The sequence below is a fragment of the Sesamum indicum genome, linkage group LG7 (genome assembly GCF_000512975.1).
Source record: "Sesamum indicum cultivar Zhongzhi No. 13 linkage group LG7, S_indicum_v1.0, whole genome shotgun sequence".
In the NCBI taxonomy this organism is placed as follows: Eukaryota; Viridiplantae; Streptophyta; class Magnoliopsida; order Lamiales; family Pedaliaceae; genus Sesamum; species Sesamum indicum.
In genome coordinates this window covers 4,917,169-4,938,597 of record NC_026151.1, presented here as the reverse complement: position 1 = coordinate 4,938,597, position 21,429 = coordinate 4,917,169, and the positions used below count along the sequence as shown (strand labels likewise).

Sequence of the window (21,429 nt, the reverse complement as noted above, 5' to 3'; positions counted from 1 at the left end):
CTGGTGTGTTTTATTATGTTTTCTGGAGATAGAGGGAAAAAAAATATAGATAAATAGATATGTGTTGGAAATAGTGTGTATGTTTCGATTAAGTTTGGAGATAATTTAAAAGAGTTTAAAATAGGTATTGTATGTTCCGTTTTGTTTCTTAGGGGGACAAAATGTACTGTTCATTGTAAAATCACGTTTCTTTTATATGTAATTATATATTTATTTTCTTAGTAGGTGGATTGAATTGTGTATGTTATTGTAATTATATTTGTATGAAAAATTATTTACAATTTTTTTTCTTATTTTTGAAATAATAATTATATATTTAATAAATAATTTTATGCACATTAGTAAGGGGTTAAGAATATTTTTTTGGACATTCTATTCAGATTGATAAATTTAACATGCTTATTCAAATAATAAATTATATGAATTAATTAAATAATGTTATATTATAGAGTATTTCAAAATTAATTTGCTAGATGATTTCATTCAAATAGAAAAATTTAGAGTATTGTTTAAATGATTAAAACAACAAAAGTTAGTTATTTTAAGATTTCATTTTAATAAATTTAAATCAGTTGCGCCATGTCAATAAATTAATTATCGTAATATTTTTCTATTCTGCGATTCAAAATTATTTATTAAAAAAATTGTATATAAATTAATTATTCAAATATTTTTCTATTTAAAAATCCAGAAAACTCACAAAGCCAAAGCAAAATTAGTGAGAGTTCATTTCAATAAATAACATTATTATTTACCCAAAAAAATCTTCAAAGTGATAATTGATTAAATACTAAACCACAAACCAAACTAATACTAAATATTCAAACACAATTTTTGACTGGTTATCTTAAGCCATAATTTGGGGAAATTAAGATGGAAATATATAATAAACATCTTTATCACACATAATCAAATAAACTCATATTCCTATCATTCCTTAGTTTTATAATTATGTAACATATGACATGTAAATTAGCGAAAGCATAATTCAGACATCCAAATGTATGCCTAAGAATGGTCATGAGGCCACGATTATTGTCCATGTGGCTGCCGCGTTCAAGTTGTACTTTCTCCCTCATTAGCAGTGTGGCCTCCACAATTAGATTGCATCTGGAAGCGACGGATGTAATCCGTCCGTAATCTAATGTCGCCGACCTCTGACACAATGTTCAAATTTCGACGTGATGCTAATGACATACTGTGGGCCATTCGTGGGCCACCAACCTCATGCACTACCTAGCCCATTATAGGGGTAGTGGAATCTGAAATGACAATGAAGGCACCTTCTGCGCCTCTTGTCGAACTATGAATACTATTACTACTGTCGCTATAATGTGCCTCACTATGCTTCCGTGGAAACACATGTGGTACTCGAATAATTAGGCCCGACACCTCGACCATGCTTGGATAATATGGCTCTAGGTACTGATCATAGTAACATCTGGCTAAAGGGTAGTGCTGTATAGGGTGTAAATTAACAATCAATACTGTAAATATTTATAAAAAGCAAAATTTCAATTGTAATATCTGATTCAATTTATTATGAATAATAGTACATACTCATGTCGTTAATTCACGTAGTTTGTTGGGAAAATTCGTGCAAAAAATATTTCTACATCATACCATACTCTTGGTGTGTAAGTGATTTCGTGGAACTGATGAAATTGCTCTTTGAACTCACAGAACTTGTCACGGACCTTCTTTGTAATGATAGCCAAAATGTTGTCGTAATGCACAAGCCCAGTATGCCATGTGTGCCTTAGTACGAGCATCATTTCTCATAGGTACAAGCGATCATCCACATAAATAGCTACTCGACCTTTAAAGTCTAATAGTCTACTTGTGGAAATTCAACTTGCTCAAAATATCTACGAAATGCCATGTCTGCAGTAAAAATACTCCTTCTGGGAGGAAAAAAGAGTTGAGGCATTCCACGTAGAGAACTTTACACATTTGTTCATAATTCTAATTTGAAATTACTAATGAGCGCATGAAAAGTGTAAAACCCGCAACGGAGTGGGAAAATATTCTTAAATAAATGAAAATCACACAGTTTTATCCATCCTACTCAAGCCCGTTAAAGCTTTTAATACATTACACACATGGACAGATTACTGTTCCCTAACATCATTCCTAGTTAAGATGAAAAGATGCGACATCTGCACTGCTATGTTGTGTGTGTTTGGCTTCTATCTCAATAAAGTAGGATGTCCCCTATGATAAAATAAATCCATATCGGGCGAAATGTCATCTTCTAGTTTGTTAAAGATGGTGTCATCCTGACCAAACCTGCAGATGGAGTTGTGAAGGGTACAACAAGCAATGATTATATTGATATGGTGTTGGACAAGGTTGCTCTGCATCCCACCTGCAATATTAGAAATTGCTTATTCAGTACTCCAAAACACCGTTCAATTACATTGTGTAACTTAGAGCGGGCATGGTTAAACAGGTCATGCAGGGTACAATATCGATGACCATGTCTCCTGTACTCAGCTAGGTGGCACCTAGTACTCATCTAGTGGAGGTCCTACAGCGGGAGAGGGATCATCCTTCTGGAGGACGTATCCAAGGAGGTGTTAGCTCTGATGTTGGTTCATTGTTCTCACATCTTAGTTCTATATTCCCACTGACGGAGCCGATGATGCGAGCAAAAAATAGTGGTGCCTCAATGTAGTTAGGGTGCAAAATGATAAAGTGAAATGCTAAGAAATAAAAAAGTGTAATTGAGTGATAAAGAGAATATAACTACTTGATTTGCATGTAAAAATGAGATGTTGATACTGAAACAAAGCTTTCAATACGAAATTATAACATTCCCCTCAGCTAAAGTGGTAGCATGAAGGTGAAAATTATAGTATGTAGGCCCAAAGTGTAGAAAATATAACAAATATGTCTTCTCCCGCTGTAGGGAGTTCTCTATTTACAGGCAACTCCAAATTGATTTGAGTAGAACAAGAATTTGGGGAGTATGATCCCGATATTATTAGATAATGTTGAATCTCCTCGGATTTAGTAGAGAGTCACCAACAGTTAGAAGATCCCTCCCGAATTCGGGGGAGACAGTTGGAGGATCATTGAGTTGGAGTCCATTGAGAATAAATGCATCTTCTAGGGATAAGGATGCATTCCCGAATAGAGGGTTTAGGATATGCCTGTTGCAGCTATTGTCCAAACTTTTAGGGTTTATAGGTTACTTCTCTTTGGAGGCACATTCGATTTTGTAAGGTGTACCTCCGGGGATCCTATGTGGATGTCATGTCAGATATGCTTTGACCTTAGTTGAGAAATTCAAATCCCTAAGCTTCCTTATAGATTTGTAAGATCTTGGATCAAGGCCTTCTCAAATCTAGGTCGTTTAGGTTTTATTTAGTCAATTTATTTTTTGGAGGACGTCCACCGAACTTTTGGAGGCCCAACACCGAATTTCCTTAGGGTGGGGCCCTCTCTCAAATTGGGCCTCCTGAGGAGTGAAGACACCATAGGCCTCATATTCTTTTTTTTTTGGGACCTCTTTGGATTGACTCATTTTTATAAATATGATTAATATTGATGCATCTTGTAAGTACATATATAATCATCCATATCACATGAATAATTTGTGCACAGAGCCAAGAAACCAACGCTATAAATATGATTAATGTACTGAAAAACATTCATGTACTGAAAAATCGAGGGTAAATCTTTTATTGATTACTGTTTTATTACAGGTTAAATAAATCTTTTTATGATCAAATTACCCGCATATATCTTCACGTGTTAATGCATGTGAAAAAGGTGTATTTTCACCGTTACAAGGATAGTTTAGTTCGAAAAAAATTGATTGACCTGCAATAAGTCTTAGTCAATCAAGGGTAAACATCAATTCTCGTTCAGCTTATCTATTAATATCAACAAATTTAATAAATTTTGACTAATGAAGGGATATATTTGTTAGACAGAAGCAAACTTTAGAGATGCTAAATGTAATTTTTCAAACCACATAAAATTTACGTATAATTACATCAAATCTCAAGAACAGCGAAAATAAAGCTTTTTCATCGTGTTATACATCAATTGATTATAAAAATAAAAAATAAAAAAATAAAACTAAATTGCTCTAAAATAAATTATCTACATACAATTATTGAGTATTAAATGTTTTTGTTTTTGGCAAAAGGGGTAGGTTGCCCCCCAATATGGTAGTGTTTGTGTCTCAAGGTTCATGCTTCACTACTTCATTCCAATTCAATATTCCAGGATCATTCAACAAAGAACAAAATTGTTTTTATTTTATTTATATAGAAAAATAACAAGAAATAAAAATAAAAAAAGCTTCAATTCTTGCATGGAAGAAAATGGATTGATCAAACATTTCAAGGAAAAAATCCATGTGCGGAATCGAAAAGGCCCGTTATCCTGTTTTAGATTATATTTGGATTGATAAATTTAAAATTATGATTTCAAATTTCTAATAAATATATCTTACGATTTTATTTGGATAATTTTACATCATAAAGATTTCAAATCATGTAACTATTTATATTTTGTGTAATATTGGTGGATTTTAAATTTTTCTGATATTATGTTATTTGAAATATTTTTCTTTTTCCATTTAAATACCCATTTCGTTAAGTTTGGATAGAAAATGCCGACTTCAGTGGACAAATTACATATATTTCTAATTTTACACCTTATTCAATATTTTTATACAAATTATCGATAATATGTTTAGTTTATACATTTACCAACGATTACTTTTATCTAACAATAATAATTTGGGAGCAATATTTCATTACAATTACACCTTTTTTATTATATATATATATATATTATGTAATTAACCCCTTACCAATATAAAAATATTACGAGAGTATTTTTGTCAATAAACTATGGGGAATGCTTAATCAGTACTAATTAAAATTAAAATTTTATGTAAATCTTTTGTTAACTTCAGGTTTTCAAGTGTAATTAATCTTAATTCCGGTGGTAAAGTTATTAAATCATACTGGGTAAGAGTTAAGATAATTCTAAAAAAAAAAAAATAGTGCTTTTGTGTAGTTTCTTGATCAATCAAGTTTCGCCACGTATAACACGGCTTTACAGGATAATGCTCCCAACCCTATTCAGGCACTGCATGTGAGGTTTTATTTGCTGCGGACAACATCTCATCATATACTCATTTGTCAGCTTTTATATAAAATTTACTAATTCTCTTATCACATTCATCTCTCCAATTTTTCTTAATAAAAAAGATGTGTTTAATTTTGAAAAAAAAAAAAATCACATACACAATTTCACATCGTTTAATAATATGGTAAAAGTTTATAATGATTTTTATTTAATTATTAGTTATAAGACATTGATGCAATAATGTAATTATTGCTTGTATTTCTTGATACAATTAAGTCACAAAATTTTGTCAAAAGCATGCAACAGGTTGTAATTATTGCTTGTATTCCTTGACATGTCGAGAAAACCGCTTACATTAACCAAATTGTATTGTACTATTGTACTTTTTTTGTACTTAACAAAAATTACCTTTACCGAAAAAGCATGAAACAAGATCCAGCAACATGATTTGACCTCATCATTCTGCCAACAACTTGACACATTTCTGGAAGTAAACTAATTACAAGAGTTGTTGTCTGTGCACAACAATCCACCTTAACATTATCAGTAAGTTAGGTACTTACAATGTAGTTGTAATTGCTCTCACTAGATCTAACCAAATGGTTGAGCTCTTACACATGCTTTCCCAAATACATGCAATCAGAAAAGGTATGACTAAAGCTAAAGCTGTAATATCAATGTTTATATATATCAATATTTACATACACAGAAGACATATTTCTAAAATTTTCATTTTCTCCGTACAATTCTACGACATACAGAGCCCGGGATCTTGTTTACGTTCATCGAGTTTCAACAGAGATCCCACTGAAGAAATCAAGCCCACGAGGTCAGTGGACTCTGACATCGTCCATGGAATACTCAGGCAACCAAGTCATGTTGGGATCAAGAAAATAGGCTGTGACGGCCTTCAATTTGCCGTTTAAGAAGTTCCTTTCCACCTGAAATTACCCATTATCAGAATCATAAGGCGACCATGTCGTTCAGAAAAGCAACAAAAACGTATTTGAAGTAACTCATAGATTGATAGAATTTCTGAATGATAACCTCTAAAGACCATGGTGGAGTGGCTGATAAAGATAGTTCTGCTAATTGATTTATATCGACATTTCGCGGGAGAAACATGACAATCTTGGGAGCTATTCTCTTTCCAGCCTCGAAGAGAAATTGCCTGGTGCACAGAAGAGAAGCATAATATTTGCAGAATTTCAGTGAATAACTAAAATGAGTGGAGAGTGAAATTTAGAAAGAAAAAATGTAATACCCATCATGTGGCTTAAGCATAGTGCTGATATCAAATCTCTTTACTTTGGAATAATTGGGACCTCCCCAAGGTGGTGACATAAAAACTGTGTTCGCCTGCAAAAAGTTTCAACTTATAATATCAACAGAGGATGCCAGGAGCGGAGGTGAAGGCTGAGGAGATATAAATTGTTTTTCTTGGATTGGAAAAGACAGACTCAATTTGACTACATTATTCGGAACTAAGTAATTCCCAAACAAACAGAGAACGACTGGTTACATGTGCACATAAAGCATGCAGTGGTTTCACACATTAACCACTGCATATACTTCAAACGAACTGAGCAGTTTTCAGATCCATTTCCATTTAGTGGATTTTTGCATAGTTATGTGATATTTCGAAATCACAATTGTAGAATGACGCATACTTCAAGGAAAGGAAGGAAGTTGCAGAATTATATTCTCGAGTCACTTTCACAGAAACATTTGCTAGGGAGTGAATGCCGCTTGCTTCATGGACTATAATAATGATTATGAGTTACCAAGTCCTACATTATTCTCATTTGGAAGTTGAGGTCACTAAAATATGTAAAGATGTGGTTTATAAAAGTCATTTTCCCCTGAATTGGGAATTTCTTACCTTTAATGTAGGAGCCAAAGAAAAAGAATCACCCTTTATGAAATCTATGTTGTCTTCAACTCCGTAGATGGCAGCATTATGCCGTGCATAGTCAATTTTCTTTGGATCAATATCAATTGCGATCACATGTTTGCTCCTGAAACCAAGAAATAGTAGTCTTAGTCTCCAAACTAGTGTAAACTTTGCAAGTAAAAACAATTCATACAATCATATTCTTTCCCAATAGAAATAGTAATACAGCTGCATGCATCCTCACTGTGTCCAAATAAACAGTAACTGAGCAACTCGTTGTGTTAATTAATGATGATATAAGCCCCTTGTGCAGGGTTTTCATAAAACAATAGTGACACTAATTAGTCATTACACAAAAGGAGTGGTCCATGAAATTGTAAATTCCTCAATCTTGTTCTAACAAAAATGAGCACATTAAGATGTATCGAACACTGCCAATTTGAAGGCTTCTCCTAAGGGAGAAATTTTTGGCCTTAATTTGTTGATATTGGGAACGAAAGTGTAGAAGAATGAGTAAGTTGAAACTTCTGTTAAAACAAGCCATAAAACAACATGTACAAAAACGCAATTAAATTCAGTTGTCAGGCTAAATGATTGCAAAGTAACGTATTGATCTGCCATGTTGTTTTAACCAAAAGATTCATAAGAAAGATAATATGTTTAGATTGATGAGAAATTGAATAAAAAAACAGAATGCGATTGTTATGCTAACCGTCGTCCAAATTGAATTGCATTCCCACCCGCTCCAGTGAAAAAATCAACTATTGCACCATCACCACAACGAGCTGCATGATGCTTGGCTATTGGCTCCGGGGTAACAGAAAACCATCCTTCTTCATCCATCATAATGCCATCATCAAATTTGGAGAATAATAGGTATCTTTGACACCAGTATTTGCTAATACTTGGTGGAACTCCTTGCAAAACTCCTTCAAGCTCTAGCATTATTAATCAAGGAAACAACTCTAATCAAAACTGTATCATATCTTAGATAAAAGCAGATGGTCCTTGGTATGGAAATATAGATAAAGCAAATATACTTGAAAATCACCCCCATAATTGAAACCAGCTACAAACCCACAACCTTTTCTAATTACCGTGGACATCTAAATACGCTTACTTCAAAATTCATTAAGAACCAATGCAGCAAAGTTAACCCTTATGTAACCTAATAGCTGGTCCGTCTAGATTAGAAGTCTAAAACAGGGAAATGAAGTAAATGTGAAAGAATGAGACCCTTAAGAATGTTTACGGAGTAAAAACAGAATCTATAAGAAGTAACATTTTGTTCCCAGCAAAAAGGAAGTCAAAAATTTCAAAACTGAGGAGTAAAGCCTTACTAAACCCCTCACTGAACCACATGAAAGACAACACATGCTATCACTAAGAAGAAATACAATATGTCTGCTGTCAGCAAGCACTCAATGAATTAAGTCCTTCTATAAGTGACTTCCAGACTCTTCTATTATACATCTTGCTATTGCTTTCACAAATGAATTGAGACAATGCTCATCCACCAGAAAGAAACTACTTTGGCCAAATAGATGGAAGAAGTTATCCACTGTATTAGTATTGGAAGTTTGGAACCTATTTCAGAGGCCTCATAACTTACAAGCTGTAAGCATATAGAATAGGGAAATGGAGATGGTAATGCGGTTAAGTGACCCTGGATCTGTTTCAAATTTGTGGCAGGTAACATGACATGGAAATAGTGGAAGGAACAATCAAATGCAAACAGGAATACTAACCTTCACTGGAAATGGATAATTTCCTGTTAATTTTCGTTCTTCTAAGTTTCTTTTTCCTTTTTGCAGAATTGGTGCTAGTGACATTATCAGCTGAAAGCCAATTTCCTGCAACCTCATCCAAATGTTGACTTAATGACTGGTTATAATTTCCCAAATCTTCAGTCAAGTTGCAGTGAAGTTGTAGATCACAAGAAACCTGAGCCTCATCGGACTTCCTGAAATCCCTTTGATCATTATCTAATTCAGCCAGCTCATCCGATGTATTTATTGGCTCATCAACTATATTTATTGGCTCGTCAGTGATGTTAACATATGCGAGGTGCTCCACTCCTGAAGGAGGGTCAACAATATCACCATATGCAAGGTGTTCCATTCCTGAAGGAGGGTCCCATGTAGACTCCTCTGTTTTGACATTATAGAAGTAGGTTCTCATGTGAAAATCATCCCAATATGCTACCCATTCTCCACTGTCCCCAGTTTGATGGTTGTCAATCACATTAAAATTTGCCAGTTCAGACAAATGTGCATATGCTGCAACATCAGAATCTTGTATCACCTGAAGACTCATATTATTTGATTGGCCTTCAGCTTCATGGTCCACTGGCATAAGGGTCTCTAGATGAACAGAGTCCAATTCTTGTTTTTCCTTCCCATCACAATCAGCAACCTCATTTATGAGGCAGCTTTCTTCTGAAGTTCCACCATCTAGACATGGAGCGGTGGTCATCATCTCATTTGTGCAAGGGGTGGACTCAGCTTCATCCAATATAGGGTTGCCAAGTCCAGAGATGCGACCTAAACTATGATCACATCCAAGATCAGATACTTCACCATTATAGTCATGTTCATTGCTGCAGGTGTTGGTACATGCAGTGGAAGTCACTGAATCACCCCGTTCAAGAGACAGGTTAGACAAACCTTCCAAGTCTGCTACATTTCCATGCATCAGAATTTCTCTTCCATCTAGAATTTCGGAGGTATTACGTAAAAGAGCTGGAGATCTACTATCCAGCTCACTCACTGTTGTCAAATCTTGCATGTAGTCATCAATTTCGCTTGGAGTTTGTTGACTATTCTTTCTTCTGCCTTTCCTTTTCCCACTAGTCCTTCCATTTCTTTTCTACAAAACAACATTACATTCATTAAACTAGAAAAGAAAATCACCAAGCTTGATAATGGAAGTAACAAGGAGATGCACCCCATAGCAAGCATGTAAGAGATGGAAATTTCAACAAAAATAAGTCAAAACATTCTAAACATCAGAAACACCAGTTCAGTGCTCTCTTTACAAATTCCACGCCACCGACTATTGTCCAAAAAGAAGAGGGTTCAAGCAGCAGTGTACCAAATGATATCAACACTAATAGTCGGCACTAGGGCAAGCAAATGAACAAAATGAAAAAAGCATGCTCTTGTAGCAGCCACGAACTAGGGAAAAAGAAGCAACGGTGAAACATTGTTCTTGCATCAGACATTAATTGAGAATCAAACCCCATGCCAAATGCTTGCGTCATTTCACCGACAACCAATTATGCTTCCATGACCCAAGCCTAGTTTCCACAAGTTCGAATTTAGAACACCTAGATTTTATTCTCCCAAACAATCTTGGTTCTCTAGTTCATCCATTCTGCCCTCAATCAAAGTAAAATTCGACAGAACAAAGCATATTGTGCCTACCTCCTTGTTAGTATTGAAAGATAGTGGAAGTCCCAAATCATTCAATGTTTTGGCTAGTTCTACATCTTCGGGTAATGAACAGAACCCTGAAATTCGAAAAAACTTCAAACTTCAGATAACAACTCTCCATAACAAAAGCAAACAAAAGAATCAACCTTTGTAGAGAATTAAATTAATTCATAAGAAAAACCAATAATAAGGAAAAAGGAATAACAAAACGACAAAAACTTGCCCTTAAGACCTGCATAGTCGTTTTCTTCACAGTCCTTGTCGCCGTTGATAAGTTTCTGCGTTTCATATACACACAAGCATATTAAACACACACACACGCAGACACACATATATATACATATAGCACACCAAGAACTGAAACCAAGATTAGTTTTATTTTTTCCACCAATCAACTCCAAACATTAAAAAAGTCAAGCAACTCACAATGGGTTCTGGCAGAAAAGGTGATTCTCGCTCTTCAGTTGAGCCATCGTCCCTGTTAAGTTAAAACAATTTCCACAGTTGCATTTACATATAAAAGAAGAGCCAAACGCAAAAACCCAAAAGGACAAACACCAAAAACAATAAGAGGAAATTCTTGCCGACCATAAGTGAACTTCTGTGAGTTTAAACAGCGAACCAAGAGACCTGGCAGCCGGCGATTCATCAATTGAGAAATCCATGCTTCAATTCTTGAAACAGGTTTTCTCAAATAATCAACGATGGCTTATTCGAAATATATAGAGGGTTTTGGGGCTGCCCCTCTATAAATGCGAGGAAATCGAAAAGGCAGCAATGACTCAATCTCTACAAAAAGAGAAAAAGGAAAAAGCACAAGTCGGAAGGCCGGTCGACGTCGCAGTGAAACCCTCCCTTTGCGAGGATTCACATTATTTCAGCAATCATGTCTGTAGATTATGTGATCCGCAGTTAGGCGATTTATTGTTCTTAGATTTTGGATAATAATAAAAGATTTAATTTATAATCTAATTGTTAACATCTTTAATTCAGATAATAATAAAAGATTTGCTTTTATTATTAAGTTAAGTATTTTTAACTCTTCTTTTTGTTTCTTTTTTAGTTCCTTAATTTGATTTGTACATTTAGATTTTGTCAATTTAGGCCCTCTTTATAAGGGTGATAAAAAAATCGCTCAAGTCCGACTTTTTAGTTTAACCCAAAATTTAGTTTGGGCTTTTTGAAAATCGAAAATCGAATCAAAACGGATCAGTTCGGTGAAAATTCGACCAAGTCCGATTTTTCAGTTTTTACCATTTTTTTTAATAATATATATATAAATAATTGTGATATTTTTTTAATTTTATCTAAAAATACAAATACCAAAATACCAAAGCATGCAAACATCTTCAACTTAAGTAAGAATCCATATATTTTTTAACTTTGTCATTTCATCAAATATTTTCAAAGTAAAATTGTAAGTAAAATTTTTTGAATTTTTTTTTTTTGTAAGAGAGCAAAACCTACCTGATAGTGAATCAAAATAGTGGTGGAGAGAGGAGGTCGCCCGTTGTCGTCGTCATCGATCGTTTTTTCTTTTCTTTTCTTTCTTCCGCACTCGTCGTCGATCGTTCTTCTTTCTTTTCCTTTTCTTTTTCTGTTTCTCACTTTGCAGTCAATTGACTCTATTCTATCTATATTTCTATATAGTATATTCTATAATTATATATATTAATATATAAATATAATATAATATAATATATATTAAATATTTTATTTAAAATTTCAGTTAATCTTTTCGATTCGATCACCGAAATAGCCAAAAATTGAATCAAAAATCGATATTAAAAAAAAAAAAAAATTTGATGCGGCGAACGAAAATTCGGTTTGATCCGGTTGGACGGTTGAACCGTTTTCCGCATACTCCTATTTTATAAGTCAAATACTACTTATTTGCTTGGGCTATGATATGGGCTCGAACAAGAACAGGCCCAGAAACAAATACGAAGCGGCCGACTCCACCAAATGGCTAATGATGCTTGAATAGCTATGTCGGAGGTCGCAAGAGTGTGAAAATGGAAGTGACGATGGCGGAGCCCGGTGAAATACTGCCGGAGCGCAATGTAGACATGGCGGCGCTCTACGACATGCTGCGGTCGAGCAAGGCTTCGGCGGAAGAAATCGTGGCCAAGATGTTGGCCATCAAGAAAGAATCTCAGCCCAAATCCCAGCTCCGGGAACTTGTCACTAGGATTCTCCTCAATTTCGTCACCCTACGTCAGGTCACGTTTTTCGTGTGCGGCTTTGTGTTTCTTTTTTCCTCTTGGGCTCTCGAAATTTTTGTGGTTTAGGGTTTATTGCGATTTAGGACCCGTGGGATTCCCTTTTATGTCAATATAAATTAAAATGATTGCTATTTGAGGGTGTTATGGTTCAGGATGGGAGGACTGGACTTGCTACTTGATGATTAATAATAGAGTACTAATGGTTCACCAGGAAGGACGATGTAATTATAATATAACTACAGTAGGTATGAACGACTTTGTTTTGTATGGAATACTGGTTTGAACCAAAGATTTCAAGTTCGAAGTTTGCTGATAGTGTGTTAACTGGAGCTGAATGTGAGATATAGATAATTCTGGATAATCTATGGTATTTATGTAGGACAAGCTTTCTTCGTTAGGTCTGCTTATTTGGTTTACAGTGCTCTTGAAACAGGCAAATAGGTCTATCTTGCTTGAAGAAGACAGAGTAAAAGCAGATACTGAACGCGCTAAAGCACCTGTGGACCTCACAACCTTGCAGCTCCATAATTTGATGTATGAGAAAAATCACTATGTTAAAGCAATAAAAGCTTGCAAAGACTTTAAGACTAAATATCCTGATATTGAACTTGTACCCGAGGAAGAATTCCTCAGAGATGCCCCAGAAGACATTAAAAGCTCCACATTATCAACTGACAGTGCGCATGATTTGATGCTTAAAAGGCTCAACTATGAGCTTTTCCAGGCAAGTAATCTATCTCTTAGGAGTATCGTTTCCTAATTGATGCTTTTAATAGTGATGTTGGTTTATGATGACTGTGATTAACTTCATTTAAGATTTTTGTTTATGCATTTGTACTTTACAATTGAGAAGGTTGTTAGATTTAACATCTTTTGCAATACATCAAGCTATCAATTTTAAGTTGAAACCTGAAGCATCTAACTTAAAGGTTGGGTAAGACAATGTACTTGTTACTATAGTCGTTCAGATTGTAATAAACCAATTAGTTGATGATGTGTGAAAAGATACCAATTACTTAAAAAAGCCCTCATGCACAGGTCACTGGGATTAAGGTATAGTTTTTGGTTAGTCATCTAGACTTCATGACAAAGAAATCTGTAGCACTAATTCTTCTGTGATTTCTGTCTCAGATTTCTATGATTTGTTTGATGGTTTTTTCAATTTCTAATCTCGACTCTGTAATAAGATAAGGTAGTGTATGTTTATGGCATTACTACATATGCTTACTTTCCTGGCTGTTATTGAGTAATTTACATAACATGATACTATTGACCTTAAGTTAGTGTGGTTGTAAGCCATATCTGTATTCTATTTGATTTACCTTTATGGTGATGCATGTCTTGCTTAAGCTGAAGGTCTTGACCGAAGGCTAACTAACACACAGTTGACTGAAAAAATGCATCTTCTATACTAAAATGTTTTCTTTTAATTACTCACCGTGAATGTGCAGGAACCATGGGTGGGTTTACATTAAATTTTCTTACCTGTAAATCTTTGCTCCAAAAGTAACTTTCTGGTGCAAGGAGGTTTGGCTTCATATTCTAAAAGCAACTGGCTAATTGTTATGAATCCCTTTCTCAACTTTCTGCTATTACGAGTGTTGGTCTTCAGCACTGTTGGAACTGGACATTTTTTCTTTATGCATATGCTACAAGGCACTGACAAAAGCATGGTGTTGGTGCACATAGGCTTCTTTTGTTGATTGCCTCAGTGTTATATGATGGCTTAGAGCTTCCGATCCTATATATTTGTATATCTAAGTCATTTCTTTGGGTGGAGGGGTGAGCACATCCTCGTCCTGCATTTAGCTTGAAGTACTGATTTTGTGACATGACTTTGTGTTGTCTTATTTATTATGAGACTCCACTCTCTATTTCTCTTTACCAATCCCTCATCTCTTTGTCTATTTCCACTATGACTGTGTATTTGATGCCTGGGAAGCATTTAGAAGTATTGATATATGTATTCTGTCTCAGCGCAAAGAATTATGCAAGCTTCGTGATAAGTTGGAACTACAAAGAAAAGCTCTCGAAGAGACAATTGCTAACAGGAAAAAGTTCTTATCAAGTCTCCCTTCACACCTCAAAGCTCTCAAAAAGGCATCCTTGCCTGTGCAACATCAGTTGGGGCTTCTGCATACCAAGAAACTAAAGCAGCAGCAATTAGCAGAGTTGCTCCCACCTCCTCTCTACATAATCTACTCTCAGTTACTTGCTCAGAAGGAAGCGTTTGGAGAGAATATTGAACTGGAGATTGCAGGAAGTGTAAAGGATGCACAGGCTTTTGCGCGCCAGCTTGCAAATAAGGACTCTGGTAACGAAATGTATCAAGCAATTTAGTTAATGTTTAGGTTAATGATATATCTAAGCAAGTCCTCCCGGTCTCTGGTGGAATACGGCACATTATACAAACCTGGCTAACTTTAATTTTATCTGATCTATTAATTTTCAGCTATATTAACAAACTTAGAGAATTCCAAGTTGGAAGATGATGTGCCTGATGAGGAAGACGATGGTCAAAGGAGGAGAAAGCGGCCAAAGAAGGTTCTAAGCAAGGATAACCATGACCAGTCTGGAATATATCAAAGTCATCCTCTTAAAGTTTCCCTCCACATAAGTGATGATGAAGCTTCGGACTTGAACTCAGCAAAACTCATCTCCTTGAAGTTTGAGTTCTTAATAAAGTTGAATGTTGTGTGTGTAGGAGTAGAAGGCTCTGAAGAAGATCCTCAAAACAATATCTTGTGCAACTTATTTCCTGATGACACTGGCCTTGAGCTCCCTCTGCAGGTTTGGTTTTGAGATAGTTTGTACACTATGAACCTAACGTATTTTTTATTTCAATATAGTAATGTACAACTTTTTGCAGTCAGCAAAGCTCTGGATTGGCAATTCTTTTTCATTTGATGATAGGCGAACTTCACGGCCTTACAAATGGGTCCAGCATTTGGCAGGAATTGATGTCTTGCCAGAGGTTTCGCCACTGATTTCAGTCTCTGGAGACTCTAATAGTGAGACTACTAGACACGGTTCTGTTCTGTCAGGTCTGTCATTATATCGTCAGCAGAACAGAGTGCAGACAGTTGTGCAAAGGATTTGTGCTCGTAAAAAGGCTCAGCTGGCTCTTGTGTGAGTCACTGCCCTGATTGCTTATTGTAATCATAGATCCTAGAACAAATGGATGCTATAGGCATATTAAAATGTAGTTGAACTAGACTGCAGCATTTCCATTTTGATATTGTGTGCTGGAACATCTTCTGAAATTTATGGCTTACAGCTATTCTTCAGCCCCGTCTGAAACTCTAATTATGTTTTTCTGCTTTTTCTATATATATACTTTGCAATTCTGTATTTGCAGCCATGGGGTTTCTTTTATTTTATCTACTTCCAAAATGTCCTTATCTTGTATCTTCTTTATCATTTATCTTTGACATTCTCTAATGGTTCTGCTCCCCTGTATCTTAAGCACACTTCATTTAAAACTTGGTATCTTGGTTGACTTACAGGGAGTTACTTGATTCGCTAAGGAAGCTTACTTGGCCTACTTTTACCTGTGAAAGCGTTCCATGGGCTTCATACACTCCACACTGCAATTTGCATGGCTGGCTATCCATGACTTCAGCTGGTAACAGTACTACATCTCTGCCACTGGTTGATGCAGAACAGAGTCAGGGTCCTACAAGTGTCAATGCAGATAGAAACTCTGGTAGGTCCAAGGAGATGGAGACCACAACAGAAGATGGGGAGCTTCCATCTTTGGTTCCAGTTGCTAATGGTGTAAATGATGTTGGACTCACCCCCACAAAAGGATCTGAACTTGAGAATTCCAGAAGGCTGAGTTTGATTTCAAAAAGTATCATGTCCCCAATCAACAAGGGGAAGTCACCAAGTTTTAAGAAGCTTGAGGAGGATGTTGATCTCATGCTGGAATCTGATAATGAGCTTGATGAACCAGTTAAAGTGGAGGAAACATCTGATAATGCATCACCATTGGGAGAACTAGCATTTGTTGACAATTCATGGGCGGACTGTGGGGTTCAAGAATACAGTCTTGTACTAACTCGTAGGTTGGACAATGATGACAGGATTATGAAATTGGAAGCCAAGGTTAAACCACTTATCGCTTTTAACCTTCGTCCATATTTACCACCTAACTCATTACTGATTTTATTTGTTTTTCAGATCAAAATAAGCACAGAATATCCTCTTAGGCCTCCTCATTTTGGACTGAGTCTTTATAGTTCCTCACAAGGAGAGAACTACTTCGTGTCTAATGGTTCGAGGTGGTACAATGAACTTCGTGCAATGGAGGCAGAGGTAAGCATCTAGACTCGAATGATAAAACAGATGTCAATAGAGAAGCTAAGTGTAACTAATACTTGCATTACAAGGCATTTTGCTTGTCTGATGGTTTTCTGATTTTCAACAGTCATTAGTCAGTACTGACCTGAATTTTTTTATTGATAAGAAATATGAAAACCTATTAAGTGTTCTTACATTCATAATTTGGGCAGGTGAAAGAGCTAACTTGCTCTTATGAGTGATTGTTTCTGGCAGCACCATGTGCCTATATGAAAGCATGCATTCGTGTTTGGCTTGGTCATTATGTGCAGTTCTGTTCTTCAACTGGAGTGATGCTGATTTAAATTGTTCATATATTGTATGCAGGTCAATGTTCACATAATAAGGATGATACCGTTCGATCAAGAAAATTTAATTCTAGGTCATCAAGTGCTTTGCCTTGCGATGCTGTTTGACTTCTTCGTGGATGATGGGAATCCTTCTGAGAAGCGAAGGTCTACTTCAGTGATTGATGTTGGTTTATGCAAGCCTGTAAGTGGAAGGCTTGTCAGCCGATCTTTTAGAGGTCGGGATCGTAGGAAAATGATTTCATGGAAAGACAACACCTGCACTCCTGGTTATCCTTACTAGAACATGAATCATGAGGTGGAGATGCACTAATAGCTATGCTGTTTCCAGCTTGTTTGGCTTCAGAAGGTGGTTTCAGAAGATTTGTCGGAACCCTCTTGTGTTCAAACCAAGAAACTGCGCATGTTGTCTTTCCTTTGGCTCATGAGGTAAATTGCTGATGTTGTCAAGATACAGCTTGAAAATAGAGCTTAAGAGGCCATTAGCTTGCCTTCCGTTGTTAGCTGCTTGTTTGTTTACTACTTGGAAAAACAGATCCAGGGCCATAATGAAGTCTTTTCCAAGGAATTCGGGTGAAGATACTATTAGAAATCATCAGATGATAGCTTAGGTACATTATCAATCTCCATCTTGAGATTGTAATTTAAACGGTCATCATATGTTCAATTTTTATCGAAGATTTAGAAACCTCTAACGACGTTGTCAGTTAATCCGAGTTAAAAGATGGAGATATCAATGTAAATACAATGGTCTTCACGAGCATATGAATGTTATTGATTGACTTGTATTTTGACATCAATTCATAATTTGACGTGAGAACTTTATAGTTCAGATTTAGATAGATTTTTCCATTTTCCTTTCTAGTTGGTGGCAGTTGTCTCTTCTTCAAGAGAGAGTAAACTTCAAGAATTATATATATATATATATGGGGTAAATTATGATTTTTTTTTTTAAATTTGACATACTTACAAATATTCTTTTGTTGTTTGAAAAATTACGAATGCTCTCGAAGTTTGATGAAATTATGTAGTCCTTATATGAATACATGAAATTATGAATTTTGTCCTTATTTTATTTTTTAAAAAAAATAAAAATTAAAAAAATCAAACTAGGTGGATCAAAAAACTTTAAAAATTATAAAAAAAAATTATCCACTCAATCCATAAAAAAAAATTATAGAATTTTAAAAAATAAATAAAATTATAATTCTCAATCCATAAGGTTATTTTAGTTAATTCTCTACAAAAAATAATGAAAATCTAACGAATTAGTTTAATTATTAGACGGTCGTTAGAATTAAAGGGTATTGATAATTTTTTAAAAAACAAAGGAATATTCATAATTATGTCAAATTTCAAGAAAGATAATTATAATTTACCCTATATATCCTTCTTTTTAAGCCTGAAGAACTTATCTTGGAAATGACATCGATCAAAACGTTTTATGTATAAACAAAACTTCAACACCATACTTTGGAGTTTTCCAATATTAATACAGAAAGAAATTGACTTGGCTCAATGTGCCTTTTTCCCAGAAGTTAGACAGAGAGTGAATTCATCAGAAAACGTTGAAACCTTCTGACTCAAGTTTGAACTGAAAACTAAGTAGTTTTTTAGCAGTGCCTCTCAAATCAGAGTCAAGGAAGTAATGCAGCAACTTCTATTTCTAACTTTGAAAGGAAACAGGAAATGGAAATCCAGCACCAGATGATAACAATTTAGAACATTGTAAAGCTATAACAAACTGTCATCTATGGTATACGAACACGAGGATAGATACTAACATAACAGGCAAAAGCATGGTGTTTTGGACTAAACAAGTGTGCCTTCTATGACCATCTCTGTTTAACTGATACCTAAATAACTGCCGTGTAATAATTCAGGCAGTCTACCTATCAGGCTCAGAAGAAGGGAGGGCTGGGTAGCTACTCGTCATTCCTCTTGAACAAGAGGATTCATGTGAAGTAACATTTATGGGCAGAGCACTGCTCCTCTAATTTCTATTGATCTATGGCAGGAACATATCCCTATAGAATATTTACACAAGCATGTATTCTTATAGATATATTTAGTTGTTAATGCTGCATCACCATTTACCATGGACCTGTCTGTGTTCTTCTCAAGCACTGTCTTTTGGTCCCATTCTGCTGCTTCATCATCTCCAGGACCTGCCCATATCAAAAGTGAACTATGAGATGCTTTTGTTTGTATTTGGTGCAAACTTGAATGGTGATTGCATCATGTTCAAGGGATGGGTGTTTGGATCACCTGCTAGAATATTGCATAACAGATTACGAAATGTGTGAAAAAATAAGCAGAAAAATCAAACACAAGATACATAAATTTTGCGTGGTTCAGAAAATGCTCAGATGTCCAAGGTCGCTACTGGGACAAAATTCTGTACAATATATACTATCACATATCAACTACTGTAAAAATCACAACTTGCCTCTGGAAAAAAGTTGGATCCCTGATAATTTGGCCAAAGAGTAACAAATTGAGTCAGACCCTTTAAGCAAAACGTGGCCAGAGGGAATTCAAGGCTTTATTATTATCCTAGTTTGTACCTAGAGGAAGTGAAGTGTTTATTATTTTCTAGTTTGGACCCAAACCAAACCATAACACTCACTCTGTATCATACACTAAATTGACTCGTTCAACAACCTCTCTTCCTGGAAATCCAACTTGGCAAGGTTGGTCCCTTTCCCTTTGTTTCTTTTGCAATTGTTAACTGGTTGATGATGTGGCAGTTGTTTTCTTGAAGCAAATATGATCTAAAGAAGGATAGTGACTAGTCTAACCATCAAAAAATATTTTTTAAGTTATGGGGAATAGATGCTAATGAAGTAGAAGATATATTATTATATGCAGCCATTGAGAAATATTTCTTCCTGCCTTCTTGAACTCAAAGAAAATATCGAGGATCTTGATGGTAGAGACGATTTCAATTAGTGAATATCGGAAAAGAGAGTAAACCATTTGAAAAAATGCAAATACAACTACATGGGGAAGGCTAGACTAAACCATCAACGGAAGATTCAATAGAACAAATTCTCTGCAGAAATGATATGATAGCGAGGACATGTCAACTGCAAAAAAACTAGTTAGCCAAATGACTGGACACGGGATCCAACGACAGCTGGTTGCATCAGAGTAATATAGAACATAATTCATATTATTGGAGTATGCCAAGGATGTTTCAAATAGATACTGTAAAAGTTGTTTTTGAAGAGCTGAAGGTAGATGCAAGTGGCATACCTGATTCTTCTGCATTTCCATCATTTCGACCTGCAGAGCAGAAGAACAGCAAAAAGGTGTCACTTTCATGAACATATACAAGGTTGGGGTGGGGGTGGGGCGGGGTGGTGGTGGTGGTAATAACCTACCTGTTTCTTCCGCAATTCTTCGTGTTCCTCCTTTAGTTTTGCAACTTCTGCTTCCAATTCCATAGTGTATGCCTGGAAGAATCCAAAGACTAGTTATTACTATACATCATCTGAAAAGCAGTATTTCTGCAGAAAAATTATATTAAAACTTCACCACTGTAGCTGACAATTTAGTTTGTTTAGTGATTGCAGGCATAATACACGTTTAAGCCACTAAATTACCTTGTGACAAAGGAGACCTTTAAGCTTCAAGTGTAACTTGTCATAACTTTCATGTTTCGTCAAACTAGATTGCTATCACATTACCATTCTGCAGCATAAGACATCCAATTCCTTTATTGTAGTGTTTGGGGAATGTCCATGGATGATAAGATGGCACACTAGAGAGCAATCACATTACCATTCTGCAGCATACAACATCCAATTCTTTTTTGTGGATGATAAAATAGAATGTTTGAGAAGCAACCAGAAGATGGATATTGTTATCCTGTTTATCCCTCTATTTATGAAAGCCTGCTTTGTTATCTAGCTTGATATCCTTTTGTTTTAGTCTTCTACAATAACTAGAGGTTTATGTATGGCCTAATTACACCTGACAAGGCCACCAATAATATAAGAGATATTTTTACTTTGCATCGTAATGGTTAATCAAATAGCATAGTGGCAGTTCTCCTGATATGTAACAAGGTGCCATGGACACACAACTACTGTTTGAGGCAGAAATGGATG

The 21,429-nt window shown here is 35.5% G+C and overlaps 3 protein-coding genes across 9 annotated transcripts in view; 1 reads left to right on the top strand and 2 right to left on the bottom strand.

Moving 5' to 3' along the window:
* LOC105166267 (trimethylguanosine synthase) lies at positions 5,559–11,256 on the bottom strand. Of its 4 annotated transcripts, none has more exons than XM_011085572.2 (10): positions 11,029–11,256; positions 10,867–10,918; positions 10,664–10,718; positions 10,432–10,517; positions 8,755–9,874; positions 7,719–7,944; positions 6,995–7,130; positions 6,377–6,471; positions 6,160–6,283; positions 5,559–6,053 (listed from the first exon to the last, which is right to left on the bottom strand). In XM_011085572.2, exons 1-10 carry the CDS (start codon positions 11,103–11,105, stop codon positions 5,943–5,945), a joined length of 2,082 nt encoding a protein of 693 aa, XP_011083874.1. In that variant the 5' UTR covers positions 11,106–11,256; the 3' UTR covers positions 5,559–5,942. The 4 variants fall into 4 exon arrangements, with proteins under 4 accessions (XP_011083874.1, XP_011083875.1, XP_020551133.1 ...); XM_011085573.2 differs by having other exon boundaries at positions 10,673–10,718; XM_020695474.1 differs by lacking the exon at positions 11,029–11,256 and having other exon boundaries at positions 8,755–9,869.
* LOC105166266 (THO complex subunit 5B) lies at positions 12,355–18,156 on the top strand. Of its 2 annotated transcripts, none has more exons than XM_011085570.2 (8): positions 12,355–12,662; positions 13,099–13,389; positions 14,643–14,979; positions 15,118–15,455; positions 15,535–15,794; positions 16,172–16,772; positions 16,848–16,982; positions 17,334–18,156. In XM_011085570.2, exons 1-8 carry the CDS (start codon positions 12,456–12,458, stop codon positions 17,595–17,597), a joined length of 2,433 nt encoding a protein of 810 aa, XP_011083872.1. In that variant the 5' UTR covers positions 12,355–12,455; the 3' UTR covers positions 17,598–18,156. The 2 variants fall into 2 exon arrangements, with proteins under 2 accessions (XP_011083872.1, XP_020551052.1); XM_020695393.1 differs by lacking the exon at positions 12,355–12,662 and adding an exon at positions 12,675–12,910 and having other exon boundaries at positions 13,085–13,389.
* LOC105166264 (bZIP transcription factor 23) overlaps positions 18,952–21,429 on the bottom strand; it is a 5,765-nt gene continuing 3,287 nt past the window's right edge. For 2 of the 3 annotated variants that reach the window (XM_011085567.2, XM_011085568.2), the window contains exons 3-5: positions 20,701–20,772; positions 20,573–20,602; positions 18,952–19,482 (exon numbers count right to left, since the gene is read on the bottom strand). In XM_011085567.2, the coding sequence (XP_011083869.1) occupies positions 19,408–19,482; positions 20,573–20,602; positions 20,701–20,772 (177 nt within the window). In that variant the 3' untranslated portion in view covers positions 18,952–19,407. Of the gene's footprint in view, positions 19,483–20,572; positions 20,603–20,700; positions 20,773–20,922; positions 21,011–21,429 lie in introns of all 3 variants that reach the window. The other variant, XR_002287446.1, reaches the window with a different exon arrangement.

What these genes read in the sequence shown, in the direction of transcription:
- LOC105166267 (XM_011085572.2), bottom strand. Translation starts at nt 11,105, where the DNA reads ATGGATTTCTCAATTGATGAATCGCCGGCTGCCAGGTCTCTTGGTTCG. An exon ending in CGACTATGCAGGTCTTAAGG is followed by an intron (nt 10,518 to 10,663) that starts GCAAGTTTTTGT and finishes TTCGAATTTCAG; the next exon opens with GGTTCTGTTCATTACCCGAA. An exon ending in CTTTCAATACTAACAAGGAG is followed by an intron (nt 9,875 to 10,431) that starts GTAGGCACAATA and finishes GTTGTTTTGTAG; the next exon opens with AAAAGAAATGGAAGGACTAG.
- LOC105166266 (XM_011085570.2), top strand. Translation starts at nt 12,456, where the DNA reads ATGGAAGTGACGATGGCGGAGCCCGGTGAAATACTGCCGGAGCGCAAT. An exon ending in AAGGCTCAGCTGGCTCTTGT is followed by an intron (nt 15,795 to 16,171) that starts GTGAGTCACTGC and finishes GTTGACTTACAG; the next exon opens with GGAGTTACTTGATTCGCTAA. An exon ending in TTATGAAATTGGAAGCCAAG is followed by an intron (nt 16,773 to 16,847) that starts GTTAAACCACTT and finishes TTTGTTTTTCAG; the next exon opens with ATCAAAATAAGCACAGAATA.